This window comes from Crocuta crocuta, unplaced genomic scaffold (assembly GCF_008692635.1).
Source record: "Crocuta crocuta isolate KB4526 unplaced genomic scaffold, BGI_CrCroc_1.0 scaffold288, whole genome shotgun sequence".
NCBI lineage: Eukaryota > Metazoa > Chordata > Mammalia > Carnivora > Hyaenidae > Crocuta > Crocuta crocuta.
This window is the reverse complement of record NW_027532607.1, coordinates 3181664-3205612: the sequence shown is the minus strand read 5'-3', so window position 1 is coordinate 3205612 and position 23949 is coordinate 3181664. Positions and strand designations below refer to the sequence as shown.

The 23949-nt window shown below is 38.2% G+C and overlaps 1 protein-coding gene across 3 annotated transcripts in view; it reads right to left on the bottom strand.

The window, feature by feature from the left end:
• Positions 1-1245: 1245 nt before the first annotated feature.
• The window catches only part of CEP95 (centrosomal protein 95), a 40313-nt gene continuing 17609 nt past the window's right edge, over positions 1246-23949 (bottom strand). For 2 of the 3 annotated variants that reach the window (XM_077780277.1, XM_077780279.1), the window contains 14 exons: positions 21536-21655; positions 20814-21007; positions 18755-18867; positions 18455-18584; positions 17603-17756; positions 8452-8585; positions 7626-7715; positions 6690-6819; positions 5695-5864; positions 5503-5577; positions 4293-4445; positions 2421-2567; positions 1874-1945; positions 1246-1582 (listed from right to left, as the gene is read on the bottom strand). In XM_077780277.1, the coding sequence (XP_077636403.1) occupies positions 1406-1582; positions 1874-1945; positions 2421-2567; positions 4293-4445; positions 5503-5577; positions 5695-5864; positions 6690-6819; positions 7626-7715; positions 8452-8585; positions 17603-17756; positions 18455-18584; positions 18755-18867; positions 20814-21007; positions 21536-21655 (1859 nt within the window). In that variant the 3' untranslated portion in view covers positions 1246-1405. The remainder of the gene's footprint in view (positions 1583-1873; positions 1946-2420; positions 2568-4292; positions 4446-5502; positions 5578-5694; positions 5865-6689; positions 6820-7625; positions 7716-8451; positions 8586-17602; positions 17757-18454; positions 18585-18754; positions 18868-20813; positions 21008-21535; positions 21656-23949) is intronic. The other variant, XM_077780278.1, reaches the window with a different exon arrangement.

The window sequence follows — 23949 nt, the reverse complement described above, 5'->3', positions numbered from 1 at the left end:
TTCTCCAGGTTTATTGTAAGAATACAGTATATATTACATACACAAAATGTATTTTTGTCAGTAGTATTTCTGGTCTGCAGCAGGCTATTAATGATAAAGATTTTGGGGAGTCAGAAGTTATACATGGATTTTTGATTACACGGGGTTGGCACCTATAATCTCCATGTTGTCCAAAGTTCAGCTACATACTGCTTTATATAGGAGAACCACCCCTACCACAGCTTTTCAAGTAAAATAGTATCACTGCGTATAGTTTGACTTGCTCAAATATATTACGGATAACAGATCTACTTTATCATTTTTTCTCCACATAACCATTTTTAGAATTCATGCTGTAGCGTTTACAGATCTAGCCTGGTCACGTGCACTTCCCGGATCCTTTCCATTCACCTGCACGCACTCTCTCGTCGCGACACATCACAGCTGTCTGGATGTCTCTTGTGCTCCAGACCTGGCTCTAGCCAAGTTCTCCAGCTCTTGCCCCCGGGAAGCCCCCCTGCCTAGAGGCCCAGTACTGTCAGCTGCCGTTCGAGGAGGGCACCTGGGACTACAGCATTAGATTTAGATTCAGAATGACAACGATGCTTTCTTCTACCTACTCTTTTCTGCAAAACCAACGGATCCCACCGATCATGCTCGCAGGGCCTGTGTCATTGTTCATTGCCGCGGCTGCTCCTCTCTACATTTCCTAACCAGAGCTTCTCTTCTCCCCTTCAGTTCCTTCCCGGTGTCCTGTGCCATTCTCTGGCTCTGATCAGCAAAGTCCCCCGTCTGCAACTGCTGTGAAGCTGCCTCCCTATGGAAGGGACACCCTGCTGGCTTTGGGGGTTTCCTCCTGCTCCTCCACGCCGGCAACAGACGTGGCGTACGCTTGCCTACCTCAGTCCATTGCACCTCCTACCACCTGCAGGCACTAGTGCTCCCTCAAGGCGCACACCTTCTGGCTTTCCGCCCTCGGCCTCTTCTCATGCTGCCCCCCCTGACAGCAGACAGAAGCCACCAGGTGCAAAAGCTACACACACATGCTATTTTAAAGGTTTAACCCCAGCTCCCACTGCTGACGACAAGCCCCCACTTACAGCCCTTTTCTGAATTAAAGATTTGTATTGTTTTTACTGAACTACAGCAATAGGTTTCAGGAGCCTGCTGCTCAGTCAAGGCCTAGTCATTGCTTGAGTGCAAATATGACTAATGAAGGGTATGTGCTTTAATCCTCCCCCCTTAACTTACAAATTCACAGCAGAGTACTTTAAGAAATTTTTTATTTAAAAAATTATAAAAGTACTGGAATGAATATATAAGTAAAGCGTTCGGAAAGGAGTCTCCTGGTTTAGATTGTTTACTGGCTCAGCTCTAGCTCTGTCCTAGTAAAGTCCTCCAGAAACTTCACTTATAGAACCTGGCCTCAGGGAAAGGGATTTTTACTGTACTGAAAAGAAGCCATATGAAGGCGAGATCTGAAGCGCTCAGCTTCCAGTTCCCGGAAGAAAGCATCGTCGTCATTCTGGGTGATCATGCACTGCAGCTGTTGAATCTCCTTCTCCATCTTCGACCTCAGCTCCCTCTTCACCTTATACAGTGTCTGCAAGAGAACTCCCGTCACCTGCTGTTCACATTTGTCCGGCCCTCCTCGGTTGTTAGACCCTCCACCCTCTAGCTCCCCCAGCCCCTGCGAATTCACTAATTCAGCAGCAGCTCTTATGGAGGAGACTTCACAGGTAAAATTAACACATGGTAAATCCTATTTATCAGATTAACCAGAGGATAAATGTCTTGGATCACAGATGAATCTTCTCCATTTCCCTTAAAACGTCTGCTACAGTTGTTTTCTAGTTCTGAAAACTGTAAGTCAGTGATCTCTATTAATTATTACCTGTGCCTGGGATCTCTCTCTGGCTTTGAGTTCCTGGCGTTCTTGTGATATGGCTTCTGCCAGCAATGAAAACTGTAGGGAAGACAAAAACCAAATGTTTTATCTGTAGCCCAAATATAACAATTCTTATATTTAAAGTTCATAGACCTAAAAAGATTTTATTTCTGAGAGAGAGGGGGAGAGCGAGTGCAAGCTGGGGGAGGGGCAGAGAGAGACGGAGGCTCCAAAGTGGGCTCTGAGCTGTTAGCGCAGAGAGTCTAACGCGGGGCTTAAGCCCACAAACTGGGAGATCATGACCTGAGCCAAAGTCGGATGCTTAACTGACTGAGCCACCAGGCGCCCCTTAAAAATCTTTGTTTTAACAGAACCAGGGCAATGCAGACTCTGTACCATGGTCAAGGACTAGCTTACTGTGAATCACCAGGGCAACAACAGGTTCTGAGTTAATACATGGAGGGTTTTTATTAAATATACTAGGCTGATCTTTGACACAGGGTGATCAGGATTAAGCACATTAGGATGTGAACAAGCAACAGCGAGAGCCCACCTGGTCTTTATAGTAGTTCTCCATGGAGTCCAGTTCATTCTGGTGCTGTCTCTTTTGTTCAGCTCGCTTTTCTTTGGCATAGTTTCTTAGGTCACGTAATCTTTGCTTTTGAATTTGTAAACCTTCTTCAAACAATTTCTTAAATATCTGTTGGAAAAATAAAGTTAATGCTGAACTTTGGGGGAATAGAAACATTTTGTCCAACGAGACTGACTGTATTTCACAAAGCCTTTTTAAGTAACAGCTTTGAGATACAATCCATATACCATAAAATTCACCCTTTGAAGAGGTATAATTCAGTAAGTTTTTGTATATTCAGAGTCGTGCGACCATCCTCACTAACTTCAGGACATTTTCAGGATTCCAAAAAGAAACTGTATACCCATTAGCAGTGACTGCTCCATCACCCCTGACTCCTTGTAACCACTAATGTACTTTCTAGGGCAATAAATTTGCCTAATTCTGGATATTTCATATAAGTGGAATCCTAAAATATGTGACCTTTTGTATCTAGGTTCTTTTACTTATTAGCATGCTTTCAAGGTTCATCTATATTATAGCCGGTATCAGTATCTCATTTATTTTTATTGCCACATAATATCCTATCCTATGGGTAGATCACATTTTGTTTATCCATTCACCAGGTGATGAGCCTCTGGAGTTTTTTCATCTTGTTGGGTATTATAAATAAGGCTGCTATAGGTTATTTGTGTGGATATGTCTCTAGGAGTGAGACTGCAGAGTCCTACGGTAGCTCTGTGTTCACCTTCTGAGGAACTGCCAGACTATTATCTAAGGCGGTTGCACCATTTTGCCAGGCCTGCATGAGGGCGGTAACTTCTCCATAATCTTGCCAACACCTGTCTTTTTTATTTTAGCCATTTTATTTTTTTAATTTAATGTTTTTTATTTATTTCTGAGAGAGAGAGTGTGTGACGTGAATAGGGGAGGGTCAGAGAGAGGGGGAGGCACAGAATCTGAAACAGGCTCCTCATGAGCTAGCTGTCAGCACAGAGCCAGACGTGGGCTCGAACCCACGAACCGTGAGATCATGACCTGAGCCGAAGTCAGATGCTTAACCAATGGAGCCCACCTTAGGTGCCTCACTAAAATGGCCCCTTTATTTTAGCCATTTTGGTGAGAAGTTTTTCATTGTGGTTTTGATTTGTACATGACCAGTGGTGTTCAGCATCCTTGCCTGCATTCCCAAAATTCTTTACTGCTTTCAGAAAACAAGTCTCAAGGAGTCATGTATATAGGGGAGGAACCCCAGACAGAGAACATATGGTGCATTTACGCATGTGCACAACTGAGGGTGAGGCAGTTATCTGCACCAGAGGAAAACAAATTATTCAAAGGATTTAGATATGCCCACTTCCCTTATGGCTATGCATTCATTATTCAGCGATACTGTCTCAGTCAAGTTACTTAACCTCTCAAAGCCTTAGTAGCATCGTCTGGAAATGCTGATAGTGGTAGTGCCGTCAACTGTAATTACCTTAATGTTTTACTCTAGAGACAAAATTTACTACCGGTTTGTAATCTCAAAACATTAAGCATTTCAGCTTGATTAAGAGGATTCCTGTTCCTTCTAACATGTTCCCAAACTACACTGGAGGACAGGTGCAGGAGAACAGAGGGAATGAAGGCCTCACATTCAGATGAGGGCAGGGGAGACCGAGAACAGACTGGGAGGTACCACGCGGGTAATAAAATGCACAGGCAAGTGGAAACTTTCGTAGCCTGCACTTGAGGACTTGCATTTGGGTTTTGGATTCAAACTGGGACAGGAGTCACAAAGAAGGTCATCCTGAAAGGTAACCTAAAATTCATCCTTTTGACAGGGGTTGGATAAAAAGCTGTATTACTTACCATTTCTTCCCGGGTCCTCATTCTCATCATTTTTGCACGCAACTGAACTCTATAATCATCATAGTATTTTCGGGCACGGACAATCTGCTGCCGATTTTCCTTTATCTTTGACTGTGTCAACTTCTGTCTATGAATGCGGTCCTTGAAGTCTTGCTGGGAGAGGAAAAAAGAGGTAAGGACAAGAGGAAGACAGACTCTGGCATTCTTAACTGCCCTGCTCCACACCAGGAGGTCCTCTAGTATTAAGCCGGGCCTGCAGGGCCAGTGGCCTATCAATCACCTGGGCATAGATTCCAAGAAACTGTTGGCCCCCAGAAGCCTTCAGGCGTTTGGTAAGTTCACCACCAGTCTGAAGGGCCGCCCCAAAGAGCCCCCGACTGCCACAGGTGATCGTGGTGGAACTGGAGATCGCATCTCCCCGTGTCCACCAGGGGGTCGCCTAAGCCCCACTGAGACAGATGCCAGCTTATAAGGAGTAGAAAGAAGGCATTCTGACTTGCAGGCAAAACTTGTTACCAAGATTATTTACATGAAAACTAAGGAGATTAGACAGTATCTTGCAAAGCAGAGAGGATGAAAGGAGGTCTCATACATAAAGCCCTCAACTTGGTGTTCAGACTCATACTTGATTTCAGATGGCTTCCCTTTCTTTCTCTGGAATGGTTTAGGATTACAGTTCTCAGTGCTTATCTCAACCTCAACCAAGAGTTTTAAAACCTCTTCCTCTGGCATACTGTCTTTGACCTCTGTATGCTCCATTATACTCAACAGAGGATGGTGTACTAGGTACGGTTCTCAATCCACATTGTAAAGGAGGGTGATAAACTACCTCAGCTCTCTACTTACAACATGAGAAAGATCAGAGAGGACAAAGAGCACTAAGTTACAACCACCAGGTACCTTGAAGGTGCTGTGGAAGTAGAGACCTGAATTATCATCACGATCTTGCCCCTTGCTGATCAGAGTGGACCAAGTAGAGTTAGCATCTCGAAGAAAAACCTCTCCTTTATGTTATTATAAAAACCAAATTAAACTATATATAAAGTACCTATCACTTTCCTCCCTCATCAGTTTTGGTTACAGCCCTAGATGCTTCCACAGGCAAGTGTTAAAGGTAAATCTGTGGGACCATCACCTAGCTGTAGAAATACAAGTAATTAATATAACTTATAAATTCAAAATTATCATATTCAACTTGCTCTTAACATACCAGTCTCTTGTTATGTTCATATTCTTTCTTGACAAGTGCAGTAAGGAGATCATGCTTTTTTAAGGCTTCTTCTATCTTTAGTGGGGAAAAGAAGGAAGGAGGTTAATAATGCTATTCATTAGGTTCTAAAAGATTAGTTCTTTCCCCTTCTGCTTTATAGTCCTATGTGCCTGAAATTGACAGGTAACTTACTTCATCCTGGAGTTTCTTCTTTGATCGATTTTCTCTATATGCATCTTTTCTGAGCTGTTCAACCTGTGTAATTTGCTGTTTCCACATTTTGCTTAGTGTTTCACCAGAAACATAAAGAAATGGAAACTGCTCCAGCAATAGGGGCAGGAGGCTATGTTCATTCACTTTCACTGCAAGGTAAAAAAAACAAAAAAAAACCTCTCTTCATCTGAGAGATTTGCTGACAGCTTTTAATAAGAACTGTCATTCCACCTTCCCAGCAAAGGAAAGCTTATCTAAGTGATGCAGTTCAGATCCTAAAAAGAATACTTCTAAAAATACGTCATTAACTTTTGGACTCCTTCTTTGATCCTAGTACACCAACTGCCAGTAAGGATGAAAATAAGCCCAAGAGTTCTGATTGATGACATGCTGTTCCCATGAAGTCCCATGAAGCTGACCCAGCGACTGCGGGGGGATACTGTGTGTGTGGTCACATACACACTTCTCGGCCCTACTGGGAGGCGAAGTCTCTGATGAGATGTAGTCAGAAGGCCAGCAGTGTTTGAAACAAACCCTGGCATTTCACATGACCTCGTGTTCCTTTTAACAGGACTCTAACACTCACTGGCACCAGCTGTCAATATAACAGGAGCTGGATGGGCCATATGTTTGCTTTGGACCCTCTCCTTGGTTCTACCAACTTCCCAGAAACAAAGAAAAGACAAGTAAAGTGTGAGTGAGCAGAGTGAGGCTGAGGCTGCAGCAGCAGGTAGTAGCCCTATCGTGTCTCTGGTACCAATGCATAGGCCTCCCTAAGGTGTTAAGAGTTTTAAATAAATGCCTTAAGAGTTTTATCTCTCTATATAGAAATCGAGCATATGGCAGTGATAAAAGAGGACACTTTCTCCAGCTAACTGGTAGATGTGAAGTTTTCAGTGCTGTGTCCCTTGGAATGTAGCACACACTTTCAAAGGATGCCAGTTTTCCGTAAAGCAGAATTTTGTGGTTCTTACTTGGAACGGCTTTATTTGCCTTTGGCAAGCCACCTCTTGGACTTGGAGTTGTGGTTTTTCTAGAGTAAGTCTTCCAGGGCTGACTACGTTTTGGAGTTCCTTTATGAACGGCTTCTCTGTATATTTTTTCCTTAGAAGCAGACATAAAACAGAATAGAAATAAGGTAGAAGTCTAATAACTCTTTCATACATTATCTTAAGTATTACATATTGACACAAATAGCTAACCAATCCCCAATCAAACCGTCATCCTTTACATTTCTAAAATCTGGTGTTTTTCTACTCTAAGTTAAAAGCACCTTTTTGGCTTCTGGTACCTCTCAGATGTGAAAAAGCATGGAATCTTTTTTGAGTTTCATAGTCACCAGAGTCCCACCCCTAAAAACAATCACCAATAATGCTTTGATGTACTTGCTTGACAACTTTTTCCATGTAGATTAAAAAAGTGCCTAAATAATGTTTAGTTGCGATCATAATGTATTTTATATCCTGTTTTGTTCACGAAATTTTAGCATAAGCATTTTTCCTGTTTTCACATAATTTCTGTAACCATCCTTTTGAAAGGCAATGAAAATTTACGCTTTGAGTTTTTTCCCTTCAGGCATAGAACAACTGAGATTTCCTGACTTCCCTTTAATCTGTTAGCCTCAACGAGCTTTTAAACTACTGGTGAACTGCTAAACAGAACCACGTAAGAACTGATGGCCGTTTGGGGCAAGAAGGAAAAAGGCTAGTGTTCTCTGGTACCATGTCTTGCCACATTTTAGCAAGTTGATTACCCTATAAATAAGAGAAAATCCCGCTTCATGAAATGAAATCCTTTTTCTAAGGAGCTAATGAATAAGGCCCTGTTGATTCTTTTTTCCTTTTAAAAAGATCATCTCTGTACTTTCCACTGATCTGATTAAACTGCATTTATTAGAGACTTTTACCCACTGTTTCCTCATCATTATTTATTCCTAGAGATCCAATATTCTCTTGAACTTTATTTCTTCTTAGCTCTCTTTCAAATGCTTCTGTTATTGCCTAGAGGAGAAAAAGCCATATATTGTAATTGTTAAAAACATATACAAATGAAAATGTAGGGAGCAAAATTCACATAAGTTCCTAGACTTCACTATCCTAAATATACATTATTCAACAGACATTAATTGGGACATAAAGTTTTACATGTTACATTTTTTTATTCTCAGGTTTTGTAATTATTTTGATAGTATCCTGAGGAGAAGTTACATGTTGTTATATGACATCTGAATGCATTTGAGTTTTTCACTAATTATAAAATATACTATAGCAAACAATGTAAGTGTTCTAAATTTATGCTGGATTTCAAAAGCCCTGTTCCACAGCAGAAAGTCCTCCTTGGTAATCATGCATTCTCCATGTCGAATCCTAACCATCTCCTCTCATTCCTGTCTTGAGCACTTAAATCGTATCGGTAACTCAAATGGCCTAACACTTTTAATCCACCTCAAACTCTCACCCTCTCTGAAGCAGTCTCTGAAAACAACCCACACTGATCTACTCTTCCTGAATCCACTGGAGTGCTGGGGTTCTATCTGACAAGGTTAGTTTTCTTAGAGTATCACAAGTACAAGTTTTATGTTCTCTAATGGGAGACATAAAAGCTTTGTCACATAATTTCCTATCATCCATTTAGTTCAAGAATATTAAATGCATTTTAAGCATGTTCACTGTAGCATTTGGCTGAGGGTAGATGGTATTGTCTGCTCCTCAATAGTAGTCAAGAGATGGGATGTACCTTTGCTTGGAATTGGCGGATATCTGTTTCTTTTGGCTTTCGCTGCCGTTCTCTCTCCATATGGGACTGTGTGTGTGTGTGAGATGGAGAAAGCGAATGAGATCTACAGGGTGGCCTTCTATGCATGGGAACTCCTGTAACACAGAAAAGACATGTACCATTAGTTCCTCACAGCCAGAAACGTTAACTTGGAAATCTAATAGTTGATTTTTACCAAATCCACAAAAGAATGACTATGAATGTGCTAAACATACTCTTTCCTGTAACTAATTTGTATTTGTTTCTATGTTCAGTCATACCAAGTAAACAGATAAATGCACATAAAAGAAGTACTTAGATTCTACATTCCACTTTGGGTTGAAAATGGAGCAACAAGCGGGACACCTACTGTGTACACAAAGGCCTAAATTCAGTGGAAGGAAGCGGTGGTGGAGGAAGAAAATGTTACACCATCCAAGCTGCATGTCTGCTATCCTTTTATACCGATCTAGGTCCTGAGGAGGTAGGACAGAAGTACATAAACATCTCATCCTTATGAAGCAGCACGCTTAGAAGACAAACTTAATATAGTTCAGCATTTTGTAAGTAGTCCCAATTTTTCCCTACTTAGTAATTTAGCCCTCCTAATAATTCCACACTGCCTAAGAGATCTAACAAATCACTTTTCTTCATAAATGCTTTTAATGTTCCACTGTGTATAGTTGTGCTAGGGCATCTGGTAGTTGTGTAGAGAGGGACGACTCCATGCCTTTTCAGAAAGACAAGTAATTCTAAGATCAAGGAAACCAGTGTGGTATCTTGCTAAATAAACCTTCCAAGAGAACTAAAATTTCCCTCCTAAGCTTTTGTTTTTTTCCAGTCTTTTAATTCAAATCTTTCAAATTCATTTTAAATGTAAGATATTAAGAGGGCACCTAGCTGACTCAGTGAAGCATGTGACTCTAGATCTCAGTTTAAGCCCCATGTCAGGCACTGAGATTATGTAGTAAGAAAAGATATTAAGAAAAACTGACTTGCACAATTTACTTTTTAATTTTTTTAATGTTTGTATTTTGAGAGTGAGAGTCTGAGCAAGCAAGGGGCAGAGAGAGATGGAGACAGAATCTGAATCAGGCTCTGAGCTGTCAGCACAGAGAGCTTGATGCAGAGCTCAAATTCTTAAGCTGAGCCATGAGATCATGACCTGAGCTGAAGTTGGATGCTCAACTGACTGAGCCACCCAGATGCTCCCACCTTTTACTTTAAATGATGTTTTTATGACGTCTTATTATGTCCATATGTATTCTTTAGAAACTGAAGATCTGGGTGGCTCAGTCGGTTCAGCTCAGGTCATGATCTCATGGTTTGTGGGTTCGAGCCCTGTGTTGGGCTCTGTGCTGACAGCTAGCTCAGAGCCTGGAGACTGTCTGGATTCTGTGTCTCTCTCTCTCAAAAATAAATAAAACATTTAAAAAAAAAAAAAAGAAACTGAAGATCCAATTAAAATGGCATTGTAACTTAACTATGTTGAGTTTTCAAAATAGGATAGATGTGGATGTATATAGTAAGGGAAACGTGTAGCTTACTAGGTGAGGCTTACCTAGAGATTACTTGGGGAAAGAGGAAATAAGAGGAAAAAAGTAATTTTGGAGTAAAAAGCAATTCTACTGTATGTAGATCCCAGAGAAACTTCTCAGAAAAGTAAACTCTACTCTCTATGTGAGGTCTGAACTCATGACATTGAGATCAGGAGTTCCAGGCTTTACAACCTGGCCCAGAGATCCTAGAGAACCTTTGCACATGTTACAGGTTGTTCATTGCAAAACTGTAGTTAGGAAAAGTAGAAACAATCTACATGTGCTGAAATAGAGGAAAAAGTGATCTATATATATTCATACAAGCCATATATATTCATATGAAGTTGTTATACAGTAGTTAAAATGAACTGTATCAACATAGATTTCCAAAACAATGTTAAGAGAAAAAAAGTTACAGAATATTACAGAATCTATGTAAATTTAAAACAAAAGCGTTGATGAGAAGGTTGCAGTTTAAGATGGCACTTTAGAGGCTCCTGAATTTACTACCTACCAGGGATGCACTGACTCTACAGCTCCATATGGGACAGTTCCCTCTGAAAGAAATCCAAAAACTAGCTGAATGACTTCTACACCTCAGGTGAATGAGAAAAACCCCACCCTCACCTACTGGGAGCCATTAAGAACAAAGAAAGCAGTCTGACAATCACAAAGGTTTGGTACAACCAAGAACTAGGGACTGGCTCTAGTACACAAGATTACTCCTTCAAGACTGGGAGAGGTGGGTGTTACCTAGTGCACAGAGACTGATACAGGAAAATGAAGAATATGTTCCAAACAAAATAATAAGATAAAACTCAGACCTTAATGAAACAGAAATAGGGATTTACCTGATGAAGGCTTAAAAATAATGGGCATAAAGAGGCTCCACAAGGTCAGGAGAACAATGCATGCACAGAGAATTTCAACAGAGATAGATAATATAATGAAGTGCCAAACTCAAGTCACATATTGAAAAATACAGTAACTAAACTGAAAAATTCAAAACAAGGGTTCAACAGCAGACTAGAGGAAGCAGAAAAAAGAATTACCGAGCTCAAAGACAGGACAGTAGAACTTATTAAAACAGATGACCAAAAAGAAAAAGAATGAAAAAAAGTGAAGACAGCTTAAGGGATTTGTGGGACACCATCAAGTGGATCAATATTCACACTACAGACTTCCCAGAGAGAAAAAAGCAGAAAGCTAATGCAAAGAAATAATGGCTAAAAACTCCTCTCACCTGGGTTTTAAAGGACACAGACACCCAGATGCAGGGAGCCCAGAAACTTTCAAATAAAATGAATCCAAAGACCCCACACTAAGACACATTATAACTTACTTGTCAAATTTAATTTGAGAGAATCTTTTACTCAGCAAAACCATCCTTTATAACTAGAGAAATAGTTTTCCAAATAAGCAAAAGCTGAAGCAGTTCACCAACACCAGAACACCCTTACAAGAAATTTTACAGGAGCTTCTTCAAAATGAAATAAAAGAGTGCTATTTAGTAACAAGAAAGCATACAAAAGTAAAATCTCACTGGTAAAAGTATATATATAGTTAAATTCAGGAAAGTACAATGTGGTGACAGTGGTGGGTAAAGCACATATAAATCTAGCATAAAGGTTAAAAGACGGAAGTAGCAAAAATAACTAAAATAATTTGTTAACAGATACACATGATAAGAGGATGTAAGTTATATCAAAAAGAAAGTATGGGAGCAGGAAGAGAAACCTAGAATACATACACAAAAAATAAAGAAGTCTAAGTAGATGCCTAGAAAAAAAAATCAAAACACAAAGCAAGAGAGGAACAGAGGAATTACAAAACAGCCAGAAAACAAAATGGCAACACTAAGTTGACACCTATGAATAATTACTTTAAACATAAATGGACTAATTTTCCAATCAAAAGACACAGAGTGGCTGAATGGATTATAAAGAAAAACACACAACTACACAGTGACTATAAACAGAGACTCACTTAGGCTTTAGGGATACTGTCCACACAGATTGAAAGTGAAGGGATAGAAAAAGGTATTTCACACAAATGGAAACCAAAAGAAAGCTGTGGTAGCTATACTTTTATCAGACAAAACAAACTTTAAGACAAAGTAACAAGAGACAGAGAAGGTTACTATATGATAGAAATGTTCATAAACAGTATATAACATTTCCAAGTAATTATGCATCCGACATAAGAGCATATAAATATGTAAAGTGAATATTAACAAACCTAAAATAGAAAGGGGAAATAGTTATACAATAATAAGGGGACTTCAATCTCCCGCTGTCACCAATGGATAGATCTCCCAGACTGAAAATCAATAAGGAAATAATGGGGGCGCCTGAGTGGCTCAGTAGGTTAAGCGACTTCGGCTCAGGTCATGATCTCACGGTTCGTGGGTTCGAGCTGACTTTGTGCTAATAGCTGGCTCAGAGCCTGGAGCCTGTTTCAGGTTCTATACCTCCCCCTCTCTGACCCTCCCCTGCTCATGCTGTCTCTCTCTCTCAGAAATAAATAAAACATTAAAAGGAAATAATGGACTTAAACTCCACATTTTTGACCAGATAACATACATTTACAGAATATCTGATCCCAAAGCAACAGAATATCTAACATTCTTCTCTAGCATACAAGAACATACTCCAGAACCAATCATATGTTAGGGCACCAAAACAAGTCTTAATAAAGTTAAGAAAACTGAATCATATCAGTTTCTTCTGACCATAATGGTAGGAAATTTAGAAAGCAATTATAAGAAAACTGAAAAATTCACAAATATATAGAGATTAAAAAACATGCTACTGAACAAATAAAAGGTCAAAGAAGAAATCAAAGAATTTTTTTTTTAAATCTTCAGATGGAAAAGGAAATACAATACACCAAAATTACAGGATGTAGCAAAAAGTAGTTCTAAGGTGGAAATTCATAGTAATAAATGCATACATCAGAAAACAGGAAAGATATATGACACCTAAAGTAGAAGCAATAAAAATAAAAAACAAGTGGAACTACATCAAACTAAAAAGCTTCTGGAATGGAAAAAAATATTTGCAAATTAGAGATCTGATGAGGGGTAATATCCAAAATATATAAAGAATTCCTACAACTTGGGATGTCTGAGTGGCTCAGTTGGTTAAGCCTCCAGCTCTTGATTTTGGCTCAGGTCATGATCTCACTGTGAGACTGAGCCCTCTATCTGGGAAGCCTGCTTGGGATTCTCTCTACCTCTCTCTCTGTCCCTCCCCTGTTTGTGTGCTCTCTCTCTCAAACTTACAAACAAACAAACTCATACAACTCAATAGCAAAAAAACAAATAATCTAATTTAAAAATGGGCAAAGAAACTGAATACAAATAATGAAGAAATAGAAAATCAGAACAAATTAATTACAAGTAAGATTACATCAGTGCTCAAAAACCATTTAACAAAAGTCCATAATCAGACAGCTTCACTGGTAAATTCTACTAAACATTCAAAGAATACCAATCCTTCTCAAACTCTTCCAAAAACAGAAGAGGAAGGAACACTTCCAAACTCATTTTAGAAGGCCAGCATTACCCTGATACCAAAACTAAATAAGACATCAACAAAATTACCAGCAGTAATGCTGAACATCAATGCAAAATGAATATGGATGAACACCAATGCGAAACTCCTAAACAAAATACTACCAAAATGAATCAACAGTATATTAAAAGGATCACACACCATAATGAGGTGGGATTTAGTCCAGGAGTGCAAAGATGGTTCAATATCCACCTATCAATGTGATTCACATTAATGAAATGTAGGATAGAAATATGATCATCTCAACAGATGCAAAGAAAGCATTTAATAAAATTCAACATCCATTCATAATAAAAGCTCTCAACAAACTACGTACAAAGGGAACATACTCAATATAATAAAGGCCATATCTGACAAGCCCACAGCTAACATTATAGTTAAGGGTGAAAAGCTGAAAGTGTTTCTTCTCATTTCAGTAACAGGACAATGCCTACTCTTACTACTTTTATACATATACGTATGTTGTATATATACACATATACGATATAGTAGCAGAAGTCCTAGCCAGACCAATTAGGTAAGAAAAAGAAAAAGTATTCAGGGGCACTTGGCTGACTTAGTGGCGGATGTGACTCAATCTCAGGGTTGGGAGTTTGAGTGCAGAGATTACTTTAAAAATAAAATCTTTAGGGACACCTGGGTGGCTCAGTTGGTTAAGTGTTGAACTTCAGCCCAGCTCATGATCTCATGGTTTGTGAGTTTGAGCCCAACATTGGGATCTGCACTGACAGCTTGGAGCTTGCTCCAGATCCTGTCTCCCTCCCTCTCTGCCCCTCCCCCACTCACACTATGTCTCTCTCTCTCAAAAATAAACATTAAAAAAATAAAGCTGCAGGATACAAAATCAATATACAAACACCAGTTGCCTTTCATATGCTAGTAACAATAAGAAAGAGAAATTAAGAAAACAGTCCCCTTTACAATGCTTCAAAAAGCCATAAAAAGAATGAAATCTTGCAATTTGCAACATGGATGATCTAGAGAGTAGAAAGCTAATTTAAATCAGAGAAAGATAAATACCATATGATTTCACTTGTGTGTGGAATTTTTTTTTATAAACAAAGAAAAAAAGAGACCAAAAAACAGACCTTTAGTGGGAGGGGGATGAGTGAAATAGATAAAGCAGATTAAGAATACACTTATCATGATAAGTACTGAGAAATTCATAGAATTACTGAATCATATACCTAAAAGTAATATAACATTGTATGTTAATTATACTTGAATGATAATTCAGAAAAGAATAAAATACCTAGGAATAAACTTAACCAAGGAAGTGAAAAACCTGTACACTAAAAGCTGTAACACACTGATGAAAGAAAGACACAAATAAATGGGAAGATATTCCATGCTCAAGGATTGAAGACATGAATACTGTTACCACCCAAGTGATCTACAAACTCAATGTAATCCCTATCAAAATTCCAATGGTATTTTCACAGAAATAGAACAGCCACAAAATTTGTATGGAACCACAAAACACCCCAAATAGCCACAGTGATCCTGAAAAAGAACAAAGCTGGAGGCATCACACTTCCTGATTCCAAACTGTTTTATAAAGCTACAGTATCAAAACAATATGGTACTGACATAAATGACACATAGATCAATGGAACAGAATAGAGAGCCCAGACATAAGCCCCTATATATATCGTCAATTAATTTACAACAAATGAGCTGAGAATATTCAACGGGGAGAGTCTCTTCTATAAATGGTGCTGGGAAAACTGGACAGCCACCTTTCAGAAGGATGAAACTGTAACCTATCTTACACCGTAAACAAACATCAACTCAAAATGAACTAAAGATTTGAATGTAAGACTTGAAATCGTAAACTCCTAGAAAAAAACGGGGTAAGGGGCACCTGGGTGGCTTAGTTGGTTAAGCATCCGACTTTCGCTTAGGTCATGATCTCGCAATTTGTGGGTTCGAGCCCCGCATCGGGCTCTGTGCTGACTGCCAGCTCAGAGCCTGGAGCCTGTTTCAGCCTGTGACTCCCTCTCTCTCTGACCCTCCCCTGCTCACGCTGTCTCTCTCCCCTAAAAATAAATAAAACATTAATAAAAAAAACAAAAAAACAAAAAAATGGGGTAAGCTCTTTAACACTGGTCTTGGCATTTTTTTTTTTTTTTTGACTTGACACCAAAAGCAAAAGCAACAAAAGCAATAATCAGCAAGTGGGACTATACCAAGCTTCTGCACAACCAAAGAAACTCAACAAAATGAAAAGGCAATCTAGCAAACAAGAGAAAATACCTGCAAATCAGATATCTCATACAGGATTAATATCCAAAATATTTAAGGAACTCCTATAAGTTAATAGTAAAGCTCTCCAATTAAAAAATGGACAGAGAAACTGAACTGACATTTTGCTAAAGACAACCCACAAAGGGCCAACAGGTACACAAAAAGGTACTCAGCATCACTAATTGTCAGGGAAATGCAAATCAAAATCACCATGAGATGTCATCTTAAGTGATTAAATAATGGCTATCTTTTTTTAATTTTTATTTTGAGCGAGTGAGCATGTGTGAGAGTGGGGGAGGGGCAGAGAGAGAGGGAGAGAGAGAATCCCAAGCAGGCCTGAAGTGGGGCTTGATCTCATTAACCGTAGGATCATGACCTGAGCTGGAATCAAGACTTGGATGCTTAACCGACTGGTCACCCAGGCACCCCAGAATAATGGCTATTATCAAAAAGACAAGATATATCAAGTGTTGTTGGAGAGCGTAGAGAGAAAAGGGAACCCTGTGCACTGTTAGGGGGAATGTAAATTGGTATAGCCACTAAGTAAAACAATATGAAAAATAAATAAAACAGTATGGAAGTTCCTCAAAAAATTAAAAACACCAAATGACCCAGAAGTGAAAAGAAATCAATACCTCAAAAAGATATATGCACCCTCATGTTCACTGCAGCATTATTTAAAATAGCCAAGATACAAAAACAACCTAAGTGCCTATCAACAGATAAATGGATAAAGAAAAAAATATATAAACAAATATTATTCAACCATAGGAAAGAAAGGAAATCCTGCCATCTGTGATAACATGGATGGGCTTTGAGGACACTGTGCTAAGTGAAGTAAGTCCAAGACAACTAATGTATGACCTCACTTATATGTGGAGTCTAAAAAACCAGACTCAAAGATACAAATACACTGGTGGTTGCCAAAGGTGGGTGTGAAGGTGGTCACAAGGTACAAACTTCGAATTACAAGATACGTAAGTTCTGGAGATAGGATGTCCAGCATGGTGACTATAGTTAATACTATACTGCATATTTGAAAGTTGCAAAAAAAAAATCAATCTTAAAAATTATTAACAAAAAATTTTTAACTATGTGAAATGATGTTAACTAAACTTACTGTGGTAATCATTTTGCAATATATTAATTTATCAAGGGGTGCCTAGGTGGTTCAGTTAGTTAAGTGTCCGACTCTGGATTCTGGCTCAGGTCATGATGTCATGGTTCATGAGTTCAAGTCCTGCACCAGGCTCTTCGCTGCCAGTACAGAGCCTGCCTGGGATTCTCTCTCTCCCTCTCTCTTCACCTCCCCCACTCTTGCTCACTCTCTCTCAAAATAAACTTAATCAGATCAGTACACTGTATACCTTAAATGATTTTAGTATATGTATGCTGCTGAAATAAGCACCTATATACCTTAAAAGAAAACAATGTTATATGTCAACTTTATCTCCATAAAACCAAAAAAACCAAAAAATAAAAACAGGGATAAGAAGATACTAACTTTGAGAGAGTTGTTTCTTTGAAGGAAGGAAAAAAATGGACTGCAGGAAGGACAGAGGGGATTTCATCTCTTATTTTTAAACACAAAAGGTGTAAAGCACATATCATTGTTAGCATCTACTTTTAGATAGTGACGATATAGCTATTTTTATTTTTGATCCTTTTACATATTTCTGAAATATTTAAAATGAAAAAGCCAGTCATTAGAGACCAATGGAAGTGCCTACATGGTGCCCTAGAACCTCATCCTGGCTTCTCTGGGAGACATACCTGGCCTCCGCTTCTTTGGCCCACACTCCATGATGCTGTCACTGTGCTGAGATAGTGTCTCATCATATCCACTCTCCAACTCTTCATTTCTAATACTGTCTTCTTCATAGTTGGTCTTTTCTTTAATTCGATCACCCAGGGCACTTTTTAACATCTATTGAGAAAATACTTTTTATTTAACATCTTTCACAGATTTCAGCAGAATGCAAGTTGGAAAGAGTAGATAGAATCTTTAAAAAGCTTCTTCTCATAAGTAGGTACTAATAATTTTCAGATGCTTATGCATATTTAGTTTGTGAAGGGTATGTATTAATCAGTGCTATGGACTATTCAGTTTCAATCAACTTTAGAGTAAGTCAAATAGAGATTTAATACATTTATTCAATGATACCCCTAAACTGTAATACTGGATTTTGTGAGAAGCAGAGATCTAATTTTATACCTTAGATAGTCTAAAATAAAGGTTTTAATGTAGTTTTCAGGGCACCTGGCTGGCTCAGTTGGTAAAGCATGTGGCACTTGATCTTGGGGTTGTAAGTCTGAGCCCCATGTTGGATATAGAGATTAATTAAAAATACAATCTTTAAAAAAGTAAACAATTAAACGATTAGTTTTCATCAGAATTCAACAGAAATCTGGTTAAATCCATACCAAATGTGGTTGTATCATGAAAGGCTAGGAGGAGATGACTTTTCAACCTATGTCCTATCTGTCTGATTCATGGAACATTTTCACAGTAACTAAGACACAACTAATTTTAGTACCTTAGCTTAGCTTCCATCTTCAATTGGAAGATCATTTAAATACTCACCCACTATGGCAATCTCAATATAGATAAAAAGCAAGACTTGCCCAATCTAGTTCAGAGAGCCGTTGAGAAAGTTTCTTGGAAACTGCATGTAATTCTTTTTCTGTCAACCTCTTTCCTGCCCTCTGGGAGAAGGATGAATCCCAGGATGAGACTGTAGGTCTACTTTCATATCTGTAAATTACCATGTGATATTTAAGTAGCCAAGTAACATTACTTAGTTCAAAATAACTGTAATGCATGCTTTAACAAATTCATACTGGTCTTCACAGCTAAGGTCAGAAAGTACACTCCTTTCTTCAAATCCTTTTACAGACTGAAAACACTGCAGTAGTATTACCTACCTTTTTCCTTTGGGAAGCTTCCTTGTCCTAGGGCTTTGGATCTGAGCTGAACCCATTTCCTCTTGGCTATCTTTAGGCAACTTAGAACTTAAGAGAACTCTATTATCTGATTCCTATTAAAAAAAAAAGTTGATTTGAAAAAGCTACAAAAATGACACATAAAAACATTCTGGGTGGAAGGAAAAGGGAGGACCTGTGGCACAAAGCTAGGTCCCTTTATTCTTCATGTTTTACTTTTTTAAAAACATATTTGTCAAAATACTCTCTTGATCCTCAATGCCAAAGAAACAAATGTCTATAAACTTGAACTCAGATAAAAAGTGTGGGTGAGGATGCCATTCAAATAGAAAGGCAGGTGAGGTGTTCTCAAACATGAAATTTCAGGGGTTATGGCTAAGCCTGGACAATGAAAAGATGATCAAATCACAAATGTTAAGTATTAAAATAATTCTCTTTGGTATTAAGAAGTCAGAAACTGTCCAAAATTAAAACAGTTAAAAGTAAAACCTTATGAATATAAACGCTTAACATTTTTAACAATTTATTTCTTAACTTCAGAGGAAATCTTATGAAGGGACATTTGATGTTTAACAATCTCTTCAATTTAGGGCGCCTGGATGGCTAAGTCAGTTAAGTGTCTGACTTTGGCTAGAATCATGATCTCATGGTTTGTGGGTTCAAGCCCGATGTCAGGTTCTGTGCTAACAGCTCAGAGCCTATAGCCTGCTGTGGATTCCTGTCTCCCTCTCTCTCTGCCCCTCCCCTGCTTGCACTCTGTCTCTCTCAAAAATAAAACATTAAAAAATATATATTTTTTAAATCTCTTCAATTTCACTTATGTTTTTCTTGTATAAGTAAAATTAAATTTAAAAGTTTTTAGTAACAACTATAAAGACAATCACATTTTTAAAAACATTTTATTGAAGCTTAAGTGTCCTGCTCATGAATTATTTCAAAAGGAATATTCCCACTCATTTAAATGCCACTCAGGTCAGGAAACAGAATATTACCAGCAATTCAGAAACCCTTCTACCAGCTCTCTCTAAAAGTCTCTCAGATGTAACCATTATCATGTGATCCCTTTTTTCTCTCTAACCTATCCACCTTCCTACCTGAATAGATGCATGAAATGTTTAGAATGATGGTCACCTAATGCTAATGATACTAATTTCATCTTTGTAATTTTTATGCACTCTCTGAATTTTTAATAATGAGAATGTATCATTGTTTATAAATTCACCATCTGCATATCCCTACATGTTTGTTTCTAGGAGGATAGGGACGGGATAACTATAAAAAAGGATTTTTTTCCCCAAAGTAGAGTAGAAGCAAAAAGACCAAGATATTAATAGCAGTTCACAATGGATAATAGGAATATGGATGTAAGGTTGTTTTTCATACTTTCTTATTAAGTTTTAAATGATTTAACTAGAGACATAGAATATGGGCTCTGAAACCAGAATACTGAATTAAAAACAAATTTTTTTTTTTAATGTTTAGATTTCAGAGAGACAGTGCATAAGCAGGAGAGGGGCAGAGAGACAGAGACAGAATCTGAAGCAGGCTCCAGGCTCTGAGCTGTCAGCACAGAGCCCCACACGGGGCTCGAATTCAAGGGCCGTGAGATCATGACCTGAGCCAAAGTCGGATGCTCAACGGACTAAGCCACCCAGGCATCCCTAGAATACTGAGTTCAAATCCTGACTCTACAGTTGCTATGTGACCTCAGACTAGATAATCTCTATATATCAGCTTCCCCCTGGGAAATTAAAAAAAAATAGTAACTACTCCACAGCTGTTGTGAGGAATAAATTATAAAATACCTGTAAAGTACCTAGAACTGTGCATGACACAAAATAATGTGTTGTTAGCTCTTACTATTTTCCTTTCTATATATTCATCCACATTGTCCTAGAGTAAGAACAGGAAGGTATATCCAGAGGCAAAACATACGAAGTACAGTGCTCAGATTAGTGCGGTATCCATGACTACCATTCTAGCAGAGATGTCTTTAAATTGATAGACGTCCATCTGATTGAAAGTAAGCTTTTCTACTTACCACAGAAAATGCAGTGTCCTCTCCAGTAGAATTCACAGCAGAGGAGATGTGACTTGAACGCAAGTATTCTTTTCCTATGGGACAGGGTGCTCGAGGCTCTGAAGGGTGGTAGGGTGGATGTAAAGGAATAGCTGATCTAATAGGCTCCCCTAGCTTCCTAGCACTTGGAATCACATCCACAGAAGGAATTTCCACTAATTGGCAAAAATAAAGTGGACATTAAGATGAAACTGTAAGAAACACTAATTTTATATACACATATACCTACAGATAGATAATAAAAACCTAAATGGCTTGAAGAACAGCTACAGAAATTATGTTTCATTCACAGGTTATAAAACTAGTTTACGGAATACTAACTACATAAAATCCCAGAAATAACAGTAGGAAATGAGAATGTTTTTCAAATTACTATGTTTTGTCATTCCTTAATAATTTGAAGACCACCAATTGATAGGCTAACATATCAGATACTTGTATTGTCCTCATATCTTTGAGAGAAGAGTTAGATAATAAAATAGTGGATGCAATGTGACCAAAAACCATCTTAAGAAATCAGAGCTCATAATAGGAAACGTTTACAATATAGTCATGTAAAACCAAAAAGAATCACATAAAGTGTAAAGCAACAAAAGTGAAAAGACTAATAGCAACAGAAATTGTCCCAGGAAAAAACTTTTGGCTCCAACTCATAGCAGTAGTCTAATAACATTACTACTCACTGTCTTCAATAAAGGATGTCCTACTCTTAGACAAAAAACTAGATGAGGGAGGGTGTAGCACTTCTTCATGTGATACAGTTGAGGCTTTTTTGGACCGCATTTCGTTAGGGCCTTCAGCACCTAGAAAAGAAAATATTAAAGATAGGATTTTTTTTATTGCTGAATGTTATACTAAAAACCAAGAGTTTTGTATTCAGAGGATAGAAATCTCAGGAATGACATAATCCTAGAACTATGTTGGTCTGACTGTTTGAACTACCCATTACTTTCAATAACTACCAGAGAGGAAGATCTAGTTCTATAGCCCAGAACCATTTATAATTAAAAGCAAAGTTTTACATTACATTACTTTGCTTTAGAAAAACAGGTGCCACAAAACAGACACATAGATCAAAAGAAGAGAATAGAGAGCCCAGAAATAAACCCAGTGCTTATATGGTTAATTAAACTACAACAAAGGAGGTAAGAATATACAGTAGGGAAAGAATGGGCTCTTCAATAAAGGATGGTAGGAAAACTGGACAGCTACATGCAAAAGAATGAAACACCATACAGAAAAATTACCTCAAAATGGATTAAACAACTAAATGTGAGACATGAAACCATAAAATTCCCAGAAGAAAACATACGCAGTAATCTCTTTGACATCAGCCTTAGCAACAGTTCTGATGGGTCTCCTCAGACAAGGGAAACAAAGGCAAAAAATAAACTATTTAGACTACACTAAAATAAAAAGCTTCTGCACAGCAAAGGAAACCATCAACAAAACAAAAAGACAAGCTACTGAACAGGAGAAGATATTTGCAAGTGATATATTTATAAAGGAGTAATATCTACAATATATAAAGAACTTTGTAACTCAACATCAAAACCCCCAAATAATCCAATTAAAAAATGGGCACAGGACCTGATTAGACGCTTTTCCAAAGAAAACATACAGATGGCCAACAGACACAAGAAAAGGTACTCAACATCACTAATGATCAAGGGAAATGCAAATCAAAATTATGAGCTATTACTTTATACCTGTCAGAATGGCTAGATCAAAAAGACAAGAAATGACAAGTGTTGGCAAAGATGTGGAGAGGAGGGACCTCTTGTGCACTGTGGGTGGAAATGTAAATTGGTACAACCACTATGGAAAGCAATATGAGGGCTCCTCAAAGATAAATAAATAAGTAAATAAATAAAATAAAAATAGAAATACCGTATGATCCAGTAATTCCACTACTGTGTATTTACCCAAAGAAAAAAGAAACACTAATTTGAAAAGAATTATGCACCTCTATTTATTGCAGTATTTACAATAGCCAAGATATGGAAACAACCCAAGTGTCCATTGATAAATGAAGGGATAAGAAGAATGTGGTACAAACACACACACATACACAAACACACACAGGAATATTATAGTCATAAAAAAGAAAAAATGAGACCTTGCCATTTACAACATGGATAGACTTAGTATCATGCTAAGTGAAATAAGTCAGAGAAAGACAAATACCATACAATTTTACCATACAATTTTACCTACATATGGAATCCAAAAACAAAGCAAATGAACAAACAAAAAAAGAAGAAAAAGACCCATAAATAAAGAGAACTGACAGTTTCTATAAAGAAGGAAATAGGGGGATGGGCAAAATGGGTAATGAGGAGGGGGAGGCATACAGGCTTCCAGTTATGGAATGAAAAGTCACAGGAATGAAAGGAACCTCACAGGAAATACAGTCAACAGTATTATAATAATAATGTATGGTGACAGATGGTAACTGTGCTGTGGTGAGCATAGCATAACATACAGAGTTGTCAAATCACTATACTGTACACATGAAACTAACGTAATATTGTGTCAACTATACTTCAATTTTAAAAAAAGCAAAAAAAATTAATATGCCTTGTGTGTATTTTATTATTTAAAAAATTAAAAATTTTTTTAATGTTTTATTCATTTTTGAGAGACAAAGAAAGACAGCGTGAGCAGGGGAAGGTCAGAGAGAAAGGGAGTCACAGAATCCAAAGACTGACTCCAGGCTCTGAGCTAGCAGTCAGCACAGAGCCATACGCGGGGCTCGAACCCATGAACTGTGAGATCGTGTTCTGGGCCAAAGTTGGACGCTTAACTGACTGAGCCACCCAGGCGCCCCTAAAAAAATTTTCTTAATATTTATTTTTGAGACAGAAAGAGAGAGAGACAGAGACACTGTGAGCAGGGGAGGGGTAGAGAAAGAGGGAAACACAGAATCGGAAGCAAGCTCCAGGCTCTGTGCTGTCAGCAAAGAGAGTGACGCAGGGCTTGAATCCACGAATGGTGAGACATGACCTAAGCCAAAGTCAGAAGCTTAACCGACTGAGCCACCCAGGTGCCCCATTGTGTGATTGTATTTTAAAAGAACCTATGTAATGCACATTTG